At 40.4% G+C, this 18,585-nt stretch overlaps 1 protein-coding gene across 8 annotated transcripts; it reads left to right on the top strand.

Moving 5' to 3' along the window:
- On the top strand, window positions 1-16,951 carry max (myc associated factor X). Of its 8 annotated transcripts, none has more exons than XM_086264694.1 (5): window positions 1-182; window positions 476-502; window positions 8,019-8,144; window positions 13,400-13,523; window positions 15,338-16,951. In XM_086264694.1, exons 1-5 carry the CDS (start codon window positions 147-149, stop codon window positions 15,523-15,525), a joined length of 501 nt encoding a protein of 166 aa, XP_086120820.1. In that variant the 5' UTR covers window positions 1-146; the 3' UTR covers window positions 15,526-16,951. The 8 variants fall into 8 exon arrangements, with proteins under 8 accessions (XP_086120820.1, XP_086120819.1, XP_086120824.1 ...); XM_086264693.1 differs by having other exon boundaries at window positions 13,385-13,523; XM_086264697.1 differs by having other exon boundaries at window positions 2-182; window positions 8,019-8,126.
- The last annotated feature ends 1,634 nt before the right edge of the window (window positions 16,952-18,585 follow it).

Genomic DNA, 18,585 nt, shown 5'->3' with positions numbered 1-18,585 from the left:
TGGAGCCCGTAGAGTCCACCTCGGCTCCGTCCAAACAGAACGTGAGCTGTTAGCTGTCCGTGTATAGGAGCGCCGCTCGGTGCTAAGCTGATTCATGTTGTTTTTTTAGCCACCCGTCCGTTTAAACTAGCCTATTTAATCGAAGAATGAGTGATAACGATGACATCGAAGTCGATAGTGACGTAAGTATGGCTGCTTTTTGCTTTTTAAGGATGTTATTCCGCCAGCTGGAAATTTGTTTTAGCTCAACTAGCTCGTCGGCTAAGCGCTAGCTGGCAGTAAGCTGGCTAGCTCTGATCTTCTGAGTAATTTTATCGGGATTCCAGCTAAATGATAAGAAACAGTAGGCTTTCTTGCATCAGCTCATTGTTGACCTGATTAATTATCTTACTTTTCTTCAGCGAAAACAGTGAGATTGTGGAGCTTTACGAAGAATTGTGGCTACAATTGTACTTTTTGTTCTGTTTCTTTGCAGGAAGAATCACCGAGATATCACTCTGTGGTGCGTAATGCTGGATTTGTCCACTGTCGACACAAAAAAATGTGTCTCTGATTATTGCTAAGTTAACTTATTCATCACCACTTTGCTTATTTAATTTTTATTTATTTATTATGGTGTATTAGTCAGATTGCACTATTTGGGTGGTGGGGGCTAGTCATGAGAGAAAATGTGATAGTGCGGTTATCTCGATGATAACACGTGTATGTTTTAAATTTATTTATATATGTGTGTGTGGACGGTATTTTTTGCTTTGCGTGTAGTTGTTCATGCATCTCTGCAAGTGAAGCGATAATCCTCGGCTTCAGTGTATTGCAGGGTATCCCCCATCCTGTGTATACCCGACCATAGGGAGACTGTAACACGAAATCTATATTTAGACCAAAGCTTTATCCCTACAGAGGCTTTTTTTGTGTGTGTGCGCGTGTTTGTTGTTTTTTTCCGGTTAACACAAAGCCTTCTGTGCTCCGTAGCAGCAGGTTAGTGGCCTGAGTCGTCTCCCCCCCTCTTCCACCCCAGGCTTTTTTGCTCCCCTCCGCGGGGATTCCGCTCACAATCAGGTTTGCATATCATACATGTAGGTCATCTTAGTAAAGAGAGCGCGTTTACATTTTGTTCTGCATCCATGATGCAGATGCAGAGGGGGGCGTAACGGGTAGAGAGGCTGCTGCATCTCCTCGGACAGGGCTTGGTGTCAGGAAAGGGTGCAGCGGGATGTTTTCCTGTATTGCAGACGGTGATTAGAGCCATCTTCTCTCTACAGGCAGCGAAAAGGCTGGCAGCCTAAATGAATGACGTATAGCTGCATGCATACAAGCTAGGGGGAAAAAAACACCCTGCACGATTTGGTTGGTGCACACAAAAACACCATGTTTCCCCGCCTGTCAAATAACTAGAATTAAAATGCGGAAGAGCTGTTTAGGAAATATTAGTGTTAACATGTTAACATGAAGTGATATAAAGATTAGAAAATAGCCTTTTTGCTGGTTCCCCCCCAACAGACCTGAGGCAATTCTCTCTTTAATTTTTGATCAATACTGACTTTAATGTTCTGCTTGTGTTGTCTAGTTTATACATGCATACCGAAAATATTTAGTTTTCTGCTGAACAGTAGGAGCATTTTTCTTCTTGCTTAAAATGGGCCTTTCGGGGTTGATTATGCAAGCAAGTCCCATTGGTCTGCTTATGGTTGCCTTACTTACAAGAAGTTTATGCATTTTTCTGTTTCTGGGGGGTGAATTTAAACTAGATTAAACCCCATTAAAAAAAAAAGAGTAAATATATTTAACACAGTTAATTTTATTTGCAGGAAAACCCCGACTTACTGCTTCAGACAGTTAGAGAAAAGCTAGCTTTAGAGCAAAACCTGGCAAGTTGCTTTTAGAAAAAAATCACCAGTGCTTTGCACAATTATTGAAGTGTTACCTTAGTCATAATTTTGGATGTTTGTCAGATGGCTTAAAAAAAAAGTGGTCTCAAGTGTATAAAAAAATGTTGCAACATTGGCAGATGTGCTCACAGATGCGTGGAGAAATATCATTATTTTATAAAGGATAAAAAGAAGTTTCCTTCTTCTTGTTTTGCCAAACAGCAGTAATAGAACAGAATGGTGTCTCTTCGTGGTTTAATTATCTACAGACAAGTAAATTTACCACCAAGAATACTTTTGTCAGCTTGTTCAGATGCTCTCAGTTATTTATTTATTTTTTTAATTAGATTGTGGCTCGTATTTTCTCAGGATTGCACTTCCCAGATTGCAATTTCTGTTTCCAAAAAGCTAAATTCACCACTTTAGCTGTGCAAACAGAGATAGGAATAAAATGTAATGATGGTTTTGGTGTGGCAGACATTGAATAGTTCTCAAAACTTGAATAGTGATGTGGAAAGTGGGCCTGTTGTCTGTAGATATGTCTTGGAAGGTGAGATAAGAGACTGAACGCTGTCTAGTCATGGAGCAAAGGGGCTGCTAAGCACTTAATGTATGTATGGTATGCAGTGTGTAATGGTTAGAAAATGTACGAGGGGCAAAATATGATTTGTTTTGTAGCTCCAAGAACAGAAATGTATAAACTAATGAACAGTGAAACCAGTCATTGTAAGATCTTAAATATGTCCTAATGAGGACATTTTTTTTAAATCGTCAACTTTGCTTCACTTGCTGGCGAATCTGTTTTAGTGGCGTTTCCATGGTTACTGGTGGAAAAAGTTTTGACAGCAGCGTAGGCTTTCGTGCGGGGAAGGTGAGTTGGTCAAGGAATGGCCAGGAAGCAGCAGCTAGGCACCTGGTGGTGTTATGTAATGTCTCATGATCAGGTATGAATAGAACGGAGGAGAAGCTCAGCTGGCGTAGGCCGCCAGCAGAACGTATCAGCTTTACAGTGAAGTGATAATGGTTGCAAGCAGGTAATAGGACACCTGCTTTTTGTGGAGCCTGATGTGCTCAACAAGGTAGCTTGACGATGCAGATACTGCTGTGTTTATAGCAGCTGTTTAGTGTTGGCGACCTAGTTAAATGTAATTATGTGCATGATGTAACCTTTAAAGTGGATTCACTTGGAATTAAAATTTCCTACACAAGTCAGAAATAAAGAAAACATTGCTGCAGTCCTGGCTCTCTGAAGGAACAGACTTGTTGAAAGGTATGTCAGGTTACGTGACAGTACATACGTGGAGATCTTGTGGCTATTTTATGTAAAGGGTGTGGTGTCTGTCCTTTAATCTGCTCTCAGAAAGAGGCATGATTCCTTATTTTTCTGTCGGTACTATGGGGTCACATCTTGATATTTGGGGGCAATTATATTGTTTAATTTTCCCAAAACAAGGTTTTCTGTCAGCTTATTTTCACTCTTTTTTTTGCCTTCAAAAGAAACAACAAGAACAAACAGAATTTGAGATGTTTTCTTTTCCCAAAGACACATTTAACAGTAGTAAAAAGTACCCTCACTGGTACTCAGATTAATAAAATTTTGTAATGTAAAAAAGCAGTTTCATATTAACCGCTAATCGTTATTAGATTAGTGTTCAATATAAATTATAATTATGTAGGTTAGAGCATGTATAGTGCAGACAGCTGGGTCATTTCATATAAATCTAAATAATTGCGTTTCCTCTAGACCTTCTCAGATACAGTTGTTTTGTTTTTTTGCTTTCGGGCTTGTAAAAATATTAAATTATATAAAATATTCATAGGCTGAAGGTAAAATCTTGCCTCAATTAAACAGACTGAAGTTGGTGTACCACTAAAAATCATTTACCTCTGAGGTCATGAGGTGGGTGGTATTAAATAAATCAAATTTTTCATGAAATGACTAACCTTATCTTTACTAATGTGATATTTACTGTCCGAACAGAACCACTTTTCCCTTAAAAAAAAAGTACTTACATTTTATACTTATAAGTCACTACTGCAGACCTTGAAACTGTTTTAAACTGCAGTGGTTTTAAATGTCTTTATGTACCCTGTCTCCTCTTTAACTGGTGCAATGAAACTTTGCATGAACATTTAACATTTATATGCTTTTAAAACATTTATTATAAATTCAAATTCTGATGGTTTTTGTAAATATTCAACATCCTCTTGAGAGTGCGACTTACATTGCCAAAGAGTAACTTAAAGGCACTAAAATATATATCTGTGGTGGAACTTTGTTCAAATCAGCACTTAATAGTGAACGAAGACTTTGAAGAAGCGTGAAAGGCCTGTCAAAATCCGCCTGTGAAGCTTATTTTTGCTAATTTTAAACGAATGGAAAGAAATGAGGAAACAAAAGCAGCTTTATGGAATTATTGGATTGGAGTTTATTGTGAGGTTTAACTAGGGCTGGCTGATATGGGAAAGAAAGTCATAAAACAATAATTTCTTTCTTATCAGTCTGAAATATAAATCGTGCTGTAAATGGACTCACAATTTCGGTCAAGCTTAGAGGTTCTTTTTCATACCAAGATATACAACCAAGAACACAAACACAAATGGAAAACTGAAATCTTTGGTCTGTTCCAAATAAGTATAACCTAGATATTAATCCGATATTAAAAAAAAGATATATATATATTTTTTAATATAGATTCAGACTGTCTGTACAAATTCAAGAACCTTTCAAATGCAGGCAAAGGAGAACATTCAGATAGTTTAGGGCCACTTGTGCTCCAAGGCACAAGCGAACAGTTATGTCTATAACGTCTGTTCCCTGAAGCAGAGGAACGGGTTGTATTCCCCTGAACAGCTACCCTGAGGTACCCCTGAGCAAGGTACCGTCCCTACACACTGCTCCCCGGGCGCCCAATGGCTGCCCACTGCTTCACTGAGTGAATGGGTTAAATGCAGAGAGGAATTTCCCCACGGGGATCAGTAAAGTACACTTTCTTTTTCGAATAAGAAGCAAAGTGCCGTCTCAACAAAGTGGGCAGTGACGCTCATATGGATCAGATGTGCAACTTGACCACAAAGCCAGTGTGGTGGCGAAGAATGACACAGCTGTCCAGCCGTCGCTCTACAGTCCATGTACAGCTTTGAAAGTACGAGAACTGTTAATGGTCAGTTCCTTTAATTCAACATTATCGACTGTGCTTACTGGCATCGTGTCTTGTTATCGGACAGTTCCATTCAGCAAAGTTCTCGTAGCTTGAGTCTTGTGCCGCGAGTCGTCGTTAAACTTTTTATTTTGTTTTATCTCAATCACACTCACTTGTACTGCTGCAGCCCAAACACTAGCATATGTGGTGCTACTGGCTACACCTCCTATGTCAGCCTATGCTGACGTGGCTCTGTGTTCTCATTATCATTGGTCTTTTGTCTTATCTGTCAAAACATGCTGGAATAAGGTTTGTCAGCTTTATGGTGACCATATCTTATATTTATATTGAGCAAAACTTTATTCATGGGCATTTCTTTTGTCCTTTTTATCGTCCAGCTCTGAGTTTAGCCAAATAAACTGTACATTTACAAAAGGGAAAGTAAACCTAATGGCCAGCGTTGATTGGTAACTGTATTTAAAGCAGTTCCAGTGTTTTAAATAGCTTGTCTGTAAGTCACCACTTGCTTTTAACAAGCAGGAATTCTATAATAAATGAATGCTAACACACTCTGGGCTTTACTCCTGTTAATATACTGAACATAATAGTCTTCCCCTCATTGCCGTTGAACAAGAAAGTCAACCACGTGCACTTTCTGTATCTATTGTCTCGTTGCTGAAGCATCCATAGATACAGCCACCAGACTGGTAATTGCACATGCCATCAATAGCAGTCATGTTTGTTCATGCAAGGATTAATGGAGGGAGTGCTTGGCACAATGAGGCACATGGTCCTGGTGGTTTTTTCTCCCTTCTGGTTGGTCTCTGTTTTATGCAACACACTGTAGGAGCAGCTGCCACTGAGTCACATGATATGCATTGTGGGTAGCTTTAAGGGTATATATGTGGGGTTTTGTTTGTTTTTTTTTTTTTTTTTTTAATTAAAGTTTCAGTTTCAGTGACACTCAGGGTGTCTAGGATGTGTTCATGCTCTGCAGCATTTATCTTCTTGCTAAGACCTTCAGCAGGATGTTTACTTGCTTAAAGTATTACTTGAGTCACGCTTTACGCCCACCGAGATCACAGCGAAAGGCTTGTCTTAACCTGCTCTTCATCTCACTCGTGGCCACTTTGGCTTTTGTTGTAATCCATGGACAAAATGAGTCAGATGACACAAGGTCACCTGACTTCTGTCTCCTCTTCTCTTTGCCTGAAACTGTGGCGTGACCACAAATATTGTTCTGTTTTCATTGCTAATATTTTAGTCACATCTCGTGCTTTGCTGAAGCTGTGTGATGGTGGATGTACAGATGATTTTGGAGGCTCTTATTGGGAGTTGGGCTCAGCCTGGTGACAGCATGGATTAGTCAGGAGTCAGATTTGATTGAAGGCTGTAATTGTTTGGCCTAAAAACAGGCCGAACTACATGCTGATCAGTGCTCTGGTCATGTGCTAATGGCAGCTGTTTTATGCCTCGAGTTTAATAATTGGAGTTCAGATGTGTGGTTTTGAATTAACAGCTAGTTATGTGCCTGTTTTTAGTTGGTGTTTGTTAATAGTGTTGGGTTGTTATAGTTAAGCTAGTTATTTGATTTGACAAAAGACATGAAAAATGTTGTATTTTAGTTCATACAGCAGCCTAAAATTAACCTCAAATTTACGGTGAAAAGCCGAACCCCATAAAGGTTGGAGAGCAAAACAACCTCTGTTCATGACTGCTGAACTGTTTACTTTCTCATCAGGGAGTTAGCTGACACTATTATTTGTCATCATGTTTGCAGTGACTAGTTTTCATGTTCAAATTTAGAGATTTCTCCGTATTTTGGTCTATTTTAGACAATAGAGTTTTGCAGCAAATGAAGAGGGAGCTGGAAGTAGCATTTCATTGTTAGCATGTTAAGATGTAATAATGCATCTACAGTGCTTGGCAAATTTATTAGACCACTATCCAATGTAAGGTTTATGTCACACTAGATTAACACTATTGGTGATTACCAAAATAATTTTTCACGTTTCTGTGATTGTTAATCCACCAATATGCACTTTATGCTCTTTAATTTGCAAAATTTAAAGTTATTTATTTAGATTTCTATGGTTGACTGATGTTCTTAAATTCGGACTTCTCAGATGAGTACAGTGTGCCGGCATAAATGCAGGTATTAAAAAACACAAATGCAGTTTGTCTAATAAATACCAATATAATTTTTTAGATTTAAACAAGTTTTGGACTATTTCTAAAATATTAGCTTGATTGTTTTTATGACTATTGGTCTAATAAATTTAAGCATTTTGTGTTTAAATATGTTATATCTTCCTTATGTTTAGTTAAAAAGAAAAGTTTTCTCACCTTTGGTCATATTTAAATTTGGGTAAAATATCAGAGTAATGACGGTCTACACTAAGATCTGGCCTTCTATGTAGAATCTGTCATATCGGCTGCTGATATTGAAATCCGTTGAGGACTGTGAGGTTAAACCTTTTATCTTGTGGATTACAGAGCGATAATATTTGCATGAGTTTCAGTGAACTGCAGTCCCTGTTTTAATATGAATTTCTTTAAAATGACAAGATAAGTGTGTTGATATTAAAAAAGAAGAAAGGAGGGTTATGTTTCACAAATTTTGAAGTTGGTGAAAAGGAAAGGATTTACATCTTTAATAGTAAAATGAATTTTTACAGGTTGAGGCTGTTGAGCAGTTTAAAGATGGCCTTAAAAATGTGTGACTATCATTCTCAGTGTTTTATTATAGATTGAAGACAAACTAATTTTGATGCCTTACTGGGGATATTAACTACATCTTAAATGAGTCCTCCTCCTCTGTAATGGTTGGTTAATAATAATGATGGCTGCACTGAATTAAAAGCACAAAGCAGTGTTTTACTTCAGAGTGCGACTTGGCAGCAGAGCGGCTTGTGAACGTTTGACTGGGACGGCTGGACACCCGCTGTCCCTCTACCCACGCTGCTCTGCTGCCTGGCTTAAGGCCCTGTGACTCTTGTCATTGCAGGCAGACAAACGGGCACACCACAATGCGCTGGAGCGCAAGCGTAGGGACCACATCAAAGACAGCTTTCACAGCCTCCGAGACTCGGTACCCGCCCTGCAGGGAGAAAAGGTTGGTAACACTCAGCCTGTAAGTCTGCCTACCACACAAATGCCAACTACACACTCATGTATGAAAAATATTTGAATTTGAATGAATTGTTATTGTGTCATGTCTATGCTAAAATGTGAATTTTACTGTTTATGATGTTTAGAAAACAGCATGTAGATGTTCAGAGATGCAGATGTCTTGTTGCTTCATGTGGAGGGCATTGATTGGGCAGCTGATTAGTGGAGGGTAAATGGTAGAAGGGTGCAGACTGGCAACAGGAAGGCAGTGATGCAGTCTAAGTACTTGGAGCAGCATTGGGAAGTTATTATGAGGACATTTTGTTGCTCTCTTCCTGTTTTGACATCATTGACGTAGAGAATTTTTAGAGTGGGTTCAGCAACTGGCTGCACAAGGGTTTTATTTCAGTTCAGGAAACACACAGTGCAAAATGGCTTGATAAGACGCTCGGCTATATTTATCTCAGTCCGAATCACCACATGGACATCGCTGTTTAGCTATCGATTACAGTGGGGCAAAAAAGTATTTAGTCAGCCACCGATTGTGCAAGTTCCCCCACCTAAAATGATGACAGAGGTCAGTAATTTGCACCAGAGGTACACTTCAACTGTGAGAGACAGAATGTGAAAAAAAAATCCATGAATCCACATGGTAGGATTTGTAAAGAATTTATTCGTAAATCAGGGTGGAAAATAAGTATTTGGTCAATAACAAAAATACAACTCAATACTTTGTAACATAACCTTTGTTGGCAATAACAGAGGTCAAACGTTTACTATAGGTCTTTACCAGGTTTGCACACACAGTAGCTGGTATTTTGGCCCATTCCTCCATGCAGATCTTCTCGAGAGCAGTGATGTTTTGGGGCTGTCGCCGAGCAACACGGACTTTCAACTCCCGCCACAGATTTTCTATGGGGTTGAGGTCTGGAGACTGGCTAGGCCACTCCAGGACTTTCAAATGCTTCTTACGGAGCCACTCCTTTGTTGCCCGGGCGGTGTGTTTTGGATCATTGTCATGTTGGAAGACCCAGCCTCGTTTCATCTTCAAAGTTCTCACTGATGGAAGGAGGTTTTGGCTCAAAATCTCACGATACATGGCCCCATTCATTCTGTCCTTAACACGGATCAGTCGTCCTGTCCCCTTGGCAGAAAAACAGCCCCATAGCATGATGTTTCCACCCCCATGCTTCACAGTAGGTATGGTGTTCTTGGGATGCAACTCAGTATTCTTCTTCCTCCAAACACGACGAGTTGAGTTTATACCAAAAAGTTCTACTTTGGTTTCATCTGACCACATGACATTCTCCCAATCCTCTGCTGTATCATCCATGTGCTCTCTGGCAAACTTCAGACGGGCCTGGACATGCATTGGATTCAGCAGCGGAACACGTCTGGCACTGCGGGATTTGATTCCCTGCCGTTGTAGTGTGTTACTGATGGTGACCTTTGTTACTTTGGTCCCAGCTCTCTGCAGGTCATTCACCAGGTCCCCCCGTGTGGTTCTGGGATCTTTTCTCACCGTTCTCATGATCATTTTGACCCCACGGGATGAGATCTTGCGTGGAGCCCCAGATCGAGGGAGATTATCAGTGGTCTTGTATGTCTTCCATTTTCTGATGATTGCTCCCACAGTTGATTTTTTCACACCAAGCTGCTTGCCTATTGTAGATTCACTCTTCCCAGTCTGGTGCAGGTCTACAATACTTTTCCTGGTGTCCTTCGAAAGCTCTTTGGTCTTGGCCATGGCGGAGTTTGGAGTCTGACTGTTTGAGGCTGTGGACAGGTGTCTTTTATACAGATGATGAGTTCAAACAGGTGCCATTCATACAGGTAACGAGTGGGGGACAGAAAAGCTTCTTACAGAAGACGTTACAGGTCTGTGAGAGCCAGAGATTTTCCTTGTTTGAGATGACCAAATACTTATTTTCCACCCTAATTTACGAATAAATTCTTTACAAATCCTACCATGTGAATTCATGGATTTTTTTTTCCACATTCTGTCTCTCACAGTTGAAGTGTACCTCTGGTGCAAATTACTGACCTCTGTCATCATTTTAAGTGGGGGAACTTGCACAATCGGTGGCTGACTAAATACTTTTTTGCCCCACTGTAAAACAACAAAACAAGTTATGGCTGGGTATCAAATCAGTGTACTTTTGTGCTTCTGAGTCTGTGTTTCAAAGATTACCAAGTGGCAGTCTGTTGTGGTTTGGGCAGGTTCACAGTCTTTGGTCACAGTTCCCAATAATAAACATTTTGCCAATTTTTAGACCTTAAACTTGCATTAACGTAAAAAATAGGAATATGGACTTCCCCTGTTCAGTTACGGATTGGGAGTTGTGAACCTTCTTTGAGATGAGTGTGGTTGATCGAGCCACACTAGCATAAATGGTTATGAGGCTGTTTATGGCAGCGGTCCCCGGGCCTCGGACCGGTACCGGTCCGTGTGTCATTTGGTACCGGGCCGCGAGAGTTGAGGCTCAGGTGTGAAATGTATGGTTTTCAAGGTTTTTATCGGTTTTCAGCGTTATTTTGTTATCGTTTTTATCGTTAACTCGGTTTTCCTGAGTCTTTTCACGTGTGTTATGAATAAATCTTTTTTTTTTTCGGTACCGGTACTAGTTTTATTTTGTTGTATTTATACGTGACACCTTAAAGGCTGGTCCGTGGCGCAAAAGTCGGGGACCGCTGGTTTATGGCATATCACTTGCACCAATGTGCTGATCATAAACAGGCAGATTAACCAGAAGGCTTAACTCTTTAAATATGGGACGAATTACAAAATAAACAAACCTTTTTAATGATTGAGCATCTTTTTCACGTTCCTAGTGGTTCTGGCCTTCTAGTGTTAAACAGAAGATTGCAGTGGTTTGACTGTAATTCTGATCTTTTTTCTGTTTTTTGTTGGTATTTTGGCTTGAGTAGTGTTTGGTTTTTTCTTACCCAACAGCTCCCCTTCCCCTGCACTAATGGCCGTAATGTATGTCGTAAACAAGCAGAGTAAAAAAATGTGATAGATTGCATCTTGGAAAATTCTTTCAAGCAGTGTTTTGATCGAGATAATGAACACTAGTATGTTGGCTGCTTTAGAATATGTGGACGTGTTAAATAGTTGAGCGTTGGAAAGTGCATTCAGTGCAAGCATGTTGAGCCTATAATCTAGAAGGAAGGAAGGCTGGTGGTGCCACACTTATTGTTTCCTGACTGTTAGACTTGATCCTCAGTCTAAATTCTAATTTTCCATTGATTAACTGCTTTTTGGGAAAGAAGAAACACGTCTGTTCCTTAAATGTCAGTCCGCTTCTGCCTTTGAGTTGAAGTAAGGTTTAAAGCCTTCTGAGTTTCTTGGGGTGAGCTGTAATTCAGCAGTAGAGCTGCTAAAGCGCTACCCAAGAGCAGCTTTACTGCCATCAGACTTGGAGATATTTGGGTTGTGTTTCTGCCCAAATGTGTTTTGTTGCAGGGTAAGGAGCTGAAATCAACTCGTATCCCCTTTAACGCAGTGTTTAACCTGCAAAGGCATTAAAGCGGTTATGAAATTAGTAGTTGGGGACATCCATATCATCTGTAGGATATATCTGATGGACATTTTTTGCCTCCTCTGGCAGCAACACATCTGTGGATGGGGTGAAGGTCCAGTTAGCAGTGTTAACCTTCTGAGGCAGAGGAAAATGTCCACATATATTTATCCATACTACTTGGCTTACCTTTATCAATAAGAGTAATGTAGAGTTTAAATGTTTGCATTAAATTTATGCTGTGGGTACGTTGTAACTGCAAAATCCTATGAAACCTCGTGACCAGACATGCATCGCCCTACAAAGGTAACTGCATTTCATTGCAATGACTGCGATTGGTGCCGTTTCCATCTGTGCATTTCTGACGAGCACTTCTTGTGCCTCTATCTGCCAAACTGACGGGAAGAGAGCAGCTCAACTTGAAGAGATAAGTTCCACTCACAAGTGCTATTCGAGTAGCAAAATTGCAGTGCAGATATGCCAACTCGAATAAACTACATAGTGGCCTCAGTATAGACAGTTAAATAAAGCTTAAATCCCAAATATACTTAAATTTATTTCCAGTGGCGTGTTCTTTGCAACGCATGACCTTAATTGAAGTTTTGTAAACGTGCCATTGCTAGCCATGTGAAATTAACTTATTGCCAATTTTGGATGTGTGGCAATAAAAGATCAACTGAATAAGGCCTTGGGCTTAGAGTGGTTAGTGACCACCTGGTAACTGCCTGTTGTGAAGGATACATAATCCCCAACTGGTTGCTGGAGGTTTGATTGCAGTTGCTAGGAAAATAATTGCTAAAGACACAGGCACGCAGGCCTACAGACCGGCCAGTGACTCACCTGTTGCTAGGTTGTTCCCTGACCATTTGGCCTTGTGATTGCTTTGATCGCTAGCATATTGCTGCAGTTGTTTGAATGGAAGTGATGGAGTTGTCTACAAATATGGTCCAGCTACTCTCCGAGCTGTTGCGTCACAAGCAGGAAACAGATCATTGGCATTCAATGAAAATCATGTTTGCTTCAGCTCTGCAGCACAGCTTTTACTTCTAAGGGAAGCGTTCTCATTTCCAGTGAGTGTAGCACTTTCTCCAGTTGTCCTGAGCTACTGGTTAGCGAGTGTTTGCACAAGAAAAACCTGCAGGCAACTTTGGTTCGGCACCTTCTTTGACACTCATACACATCTGGCACTTTTCACTTTTCCCTAGAAACGGGGGATTGTATCACATTCTCTATGGTGGACACCTCTTGCTGTCACTGTCACTTTAATTTAAATTAGACTTGTTTTTCTTAAACTGAAGGTAAGTTGGAGCCTTTAAATGATTTTTTTTAAAATCAGTGATACCCAGCCATAATTTGTACAGGTCAAGTAGCTGACAGACACCAGGTAGGCATGATGGCAAAGCTGTAATCTGAGCTGGTTGCTGCTGCAGTGTTTGTTGTCTGCTGTAATCGAGGAGAGGCCTCTGACCGTAACTTGTCAGGGGTATGACAAAGCTTATGCATGTCAGACTGAAGTGCTAGCAGATTTCAGGGGGTTAAAAGAAGGCAAGCTAGGTAGAGAAATGCACTGCTGTCTCAGATACCCTGTAGTGTCCTGCAGTGGTTTGAGTCTGCAGTGTGCTGCTCTCTGGGGCCAGTCTGCGTAGCATCATGGCAGGGGTTAGAGTTACTGTGTTAGAAATGTGATAAAGACTCTGTATACTTGCGTCATTGCTTCAATTTTTGCATGTGTCACTAACAGCAGTCTACCAAACAGGCGTCTCGAGCTCAAATCCTAGACAAAGCCACAGAGTACATTCAGTACATGAGGCGGAAAAACCACACACACCAGCAGGACATCGACGACCTGAAGAGGCAGAACGCACTGCTTGAGCAACAAGGTAACACTTCTTATCGGGGAGAGGCGGGCTGATTAATGCTGGTTTGGGTCGGCTGTGAGGTTTTCCACCTGATAGGTGCAAGCGTGGACGGTCGAACAATAAATGTTTGTTTGAATGTTTTGGCGATAAAGGAGTGTGTGTGTGTGAATAGTTTCAGAACACACTGCTCTTTACGCATAAACAGATTTATTTATTTATTTTTAGAAAAAGAACAAGTCTGCCCCCTTTTCTGTTCTAAATTTACTATAGGATCATCTGCAACTACATGGGGGAAATACAACATTTTATCATTATGTTTGAGCGTTTAATAACATGCCTCCTTGTACCTCCATGTAATCACCTAAAAGAGAATGGCCCCTCTAACGTCTCTCCCTCATGTTTCTAAAGTTTATGTATGAGATGTGCTTGTCTATTTTTACGTCCAGGGCCGAGGTTGCTCTAAGGCTAATATTTCCACGCTTCTCAGTAACCAGGTTACAATCGGCTTTCTTCAGTAAGCTCATAACAGTCATGTAAACGAAGATGGTGGTTACTAAAACCAGAGTGAAGGATTAGACAAACCTGGCAAAGCTCAGAATGATGGAAACAAGATTGATTTTCGACATAAAAAGCAAAAGGACCTACAAATGTGCATTTCGTACCAAGCATTACTGGAGAATCCAAGAGACAAAAATGGTTTTAACTGTTGAGCACAGGAAGCTTTCTCAGAGACTTTGGAGAGACAAAGGTCTAAATATTGTCATTGTTTAGACCTTGAGCAAATTTGGACCATCATGTTCTGCTCTCTGATGTACCTAAAATCCTCCAAAACTCAATGAAAGGTGTAGCTTAGACATGGTGCATTAATATACTCTTGTGCAAAATGAGGATGTTTTCCATATGTATATGAATCACGTTTGTTTCTTAAAGTCTTAAACCCTCCTGATAACTGAGCCGAAAATGGTTGCATTTGCTTTATTTTACACTATAATACAATAATTCACCATCTTTTAACAAAGTATAATACGCTTCATTGAGCAGAGTTAAGTGTAGGATACAGAAAATCCTGAGTGCAGTGTTCCCACATAAGGATGCATGGTCTCAGGAGGCTAAAATTTTGTGAGACCCCTGCGTCATCACTCTGATTTTTTCCCTTCCCCCCTTTTAAGCATTAGATTGCACAAAAATGCCAGCTGTAGCAAAACTGATAGAAATAAGATAATATATGTAAAATTAAGGGTTTTGTTTGTTTGTTTGTTTGTTAGAAGGCTCAATAAACAGTCCAGTTTCAGGCTTTGAAGCAGTTTGATTGAGCTCATGTGACATTGTGGGCGACAAACAACCCAATTTAATGTTGAGTGGGCCGGCCCAAAGAAGCTGCCCTTTCTGTCGGTCTAAAGAAGTTTAACTACAGAAATTGGTGCTGTAACTTTTTTGTCATTTAATAGTTGATTTACTACTTTTTTTACTTTGGTGTAGTATGAATAGCCACGGGAGAGCTATTTGCCAATAAGAGAAGTTGTTAAACTCATGAAACTGCAGGTAAGAGTCCAAAGTAAATGCCCTCCTTCACAATTTCTAATGCCATCCAGATTGGTATCTTTGCTGGGGCGATTCTGGCCCCAGGATTCAGATTCACTCTTAAGTTTGACTGTTTGAAATCTGTTTAACTACTTCAAGATCTCGCGCTGAAAGTAATCTGTTAGTGCTTTGAATGCATCCTAATCAGGTTTCTGTCCAGCTTATAAAAGCAGAGAATTATGATCAGCAGTGTTTCCTCAGACCAATCGTTTCTTCAGTAAATTTGAGTTCTCTGTTCCTTTGTGTCCACGCAGTCCGCGCTCTGGAGAAAGTGAAGGGCTCAGCTCAGCTCCAGGCCAACTATTCCTCGTCTGACAGCAGCCTGTACACCAACCCCAAAGGCAGCGCCGTGTCGGCTTTCGACGGCGGCTCCGACTCCAGCTCGGAGTCGGAGGCAGAAGAGCCACCCACCAGGAAGAAGGTGCGCGTGGAGGCAAGCTAGAGAGCCGAGCGTCTTAAAACGAAAAAATAAAAAAAGGAAAAAAAATAGGTGCGGTCAAGGCAGCAGAGCACAGCGGAGGGCGAGAGGGGAGACGGCCTTCAAAGCTCTCGAGGCTCACCAACCTCTCCTACCTTCACGCCAACGACCACCTCGGCCTCCCTCGTCATCCTCTCTCCTCCATCTCTGGATGGGCTCGCACTGGAGACTCGTCGCCATCAAATCTCCTCACAACAGCCGCCACAATCGTCTCTCTCCAGCCAGTCTCCACCCACGGGAGAGAGGTTGTAAGCAGGGTGAAAGACAACTGCTTCAATCCACCTAGAGAGCTTCAGGTTCCCCTCCTCCTCCACCCCTCTTTCTCTGTTGATTTTTGTTCTCCATCATTGGTATCCTCCCCTTCTTTAGCAACATCAATCCAAATCCTAAAAAGAGGCAGCTTGGCTATGTAAGGACTCGAGGCTCTTTTGTGTGTGTGTGTACCCTCAGTAAAGCTCCTCCTCCTCCCCCAAGTTATCTTTTTTTCCTTTGGGAGGTAGGATGAGCCAGGTGTACTCTTTCAAGCACTGCTATGTTATGTATTTTTTTTGTTTTTGTTTAGAATTTACACACACACCTAGATAAAAAAAAGAAAAAAGTTTTGGAAAGATTTACCTTTTTAAAAATGAATAAAACATTTGTAGCTTTCTTTTTTTTTTCCAGTAAAGAATGTGAAGATGCTCGGAGCAAATGTTAAAAGTGATAACCCACCTCAGCCCCACTGGATTGCAGACGTTTCCTGCAGCACACACTTGTCAACACAAGATGATTAAAAAAAGAAAAGAGAGAGAGAAACCTGTTCTGTTGAAATTGATGTTTTGAAGGAGAATATTCCTGAACTTATATCGTATTTTGTCCTTTAGCTTGAAGTAGTGGATGACTTTAGGTGGCTGAATACATTAGGCATCTCGTTTTATATATTTCAAAAAAGCATTAATTGGATGTTTTCAAGTTCAAACAGTATGTTATGCATTTCTTTAGTGATCACACAAGTCATGAGATGATGCTGATTTTGTCACATGTAGTTTTCTTCAAGGTTATGAACTAGGTTTTGAATCTGAAAAAGTAGCCCCCGTCTCCTGCAGTACAGGGAAGCAAAAGAAGTCCATGTCAGTGTGTTGTGCTTTACACAGTAAAAATCAATGTTGCTGAATCCCCCCCCCCTCCAAGGAAAAAAAAAAAGGAAGCATTTTTGTGTCTAGGAAATGTGTGTGTATGTATATTGTTTCCATTTAATTTCTATTTAGAAGGATATTATTAGTGTAGTAGGTCTTTGTCCAGTTCCATTCCATGGAAATTACAAGTATGTTGTACATACTGCCAACAATTGTCTTGCAAGTTGAGGCCTACCTTTACTATGAGACTATAAAATAAACTATTTTATCCTTTAGCTGTCTGTGGTCACTGATCAGCATTTCCTTCGGTGTGTGAAAGTGCTAAAATATTGGACTCTGCTCAATTTCTTTTTTCTTTTTTTTAAGAATGGCTTCTTGACAGCTGCCTTTCCAATGAGACCATTTAGGACGAGACCTTATCAAACAGTAGATTGATCAACTGAAATGCTAAATGTCAACTGTTTAGCTGCTATTTGAGGCACTAAACATCGAAAAACTCAAAGGCTTTTCTTTTCAAAAAAATGTGCACAAAATGTTAAAGAAATCTACAATAAATCATACACGGGGACCCAGAATTGATCTACTGACTCCCCTGATGAAGGCTTGTGTGCCAAAATATGTTGGAAGGTTTTTGTTTTTTAAGTTAAACATGACAGTGCCATAAGAATAAAAACATTTGAAATTTTCAACTGAAAAGAAAGAGCCTTGGAACTTCTTTCCTCCTCCACCTGTTGAATTTCCTCAATTTTTTAAGGACTCACTGCACACATATACGGCACATTTCCAGCTCTTTGGGATTCACTTGTTGGCCCAAAGCTATGCCTCTAAATCAAATTTAAGACCAAACTGGAAATGGAAATACCCATCATAGATGAAATCTTATTTGGTCATTAATGACCTGTGTCATCATCCTTATGGTTTCCATGTTTTGTTTTTCAAATTTTAAAATGCATTTCACCGTTAACAGTTTCTAGAAGTCTGAAAATGTGCAATCGAACTGAACAATGCAGCCACATGGCGTGATCGAAAAAATGTGTGGCGGCGGCTTAACGAAGCTGTACGTGGGAACATTAAAGACTCAAACTGAATTTAACTGATTTATTGTGCAGGTGTAGTGAAGTCAGGTTTTTCTGGTTTTGTTTGTCTACCTGATGTGTTATAATTTCCCATTTTTACACGAGAGTCGTTTTTTAACCAGGTGGCTGAGCAGCGGCCAACCCCAGCCGACTCTTGTCTGTTCACGGTCATTCCCTTCTTATTTAGAGGATACTTTTGTGTGTGTTTCCTGCTCTCCGGTTTAACCACTCTCTGGATTTTAGAAAAGTCTACAAGCATCGGAAATATTTTAATTGCTTTAATATGTCATGTTCTTTGCCCTGAGTTGCACACATGTACCAATTTGATGACCTATTCAAGCGCCGAGTCTCCCTTCCCCAGTATCCACCTGTAACTGCCATTCCCATTACTGTAAATAACATGTTTGCATGGAATGAGCCTAGACACGCTGCCTTTATAAAGCTGATGCAATAAATCATTTGGCAAATGTCCAAAAGCTCCAGTTTCTAAAATAGGAGGGTGCAACTACTGAGATGAGAAAAACTAAATCGGATTTTGTATAGATTTATTCTGTCTTTTGTAAAGTCTAAAATGACCTCAAACGTAAACCTTTTAAGATCTACAATAACGCTTTACCCTTTTGAAAGCCTACTAGCAGTAACCCTTGATGCTCTTCCCTGAACTGAGCGTCTTTCATACTTCAGGCCTGCTTATAGGACAAAATGACTGGGTCTGCATCATCTAGCTGTCATCTGAAAACCTGGAAAATATCCTAATGGTCATCAAACCGCATCTTTATTGTTACACACTGAGGTGTCAAGTCATCATTAAGGGTACAAAGGAGGTCATAAAA

This window comes from Aulonocara sp. 'chitande type north' Nkhata Bay, linkage group LG15 (genome assembly GCF_057382095.1).
Source record: "Aulonocara sp. 'chitande type north' Nkhata Bay isolate Kocher_YH1m ecotype deep benthic linkage group LG15, A_spYH_male_GT1.1, whole genome shotgun sequence".
NCBI lineage: Eukaryota > Metazoa > Chordata > Actinopteri > Cichliformes > Cichlidae > Aulonocara > Aulonocara sp. 'chitande type north' Nkhata Bay.
This window is presented reverse-complemented; position numbering and strand designations above follow the sequence as displayed.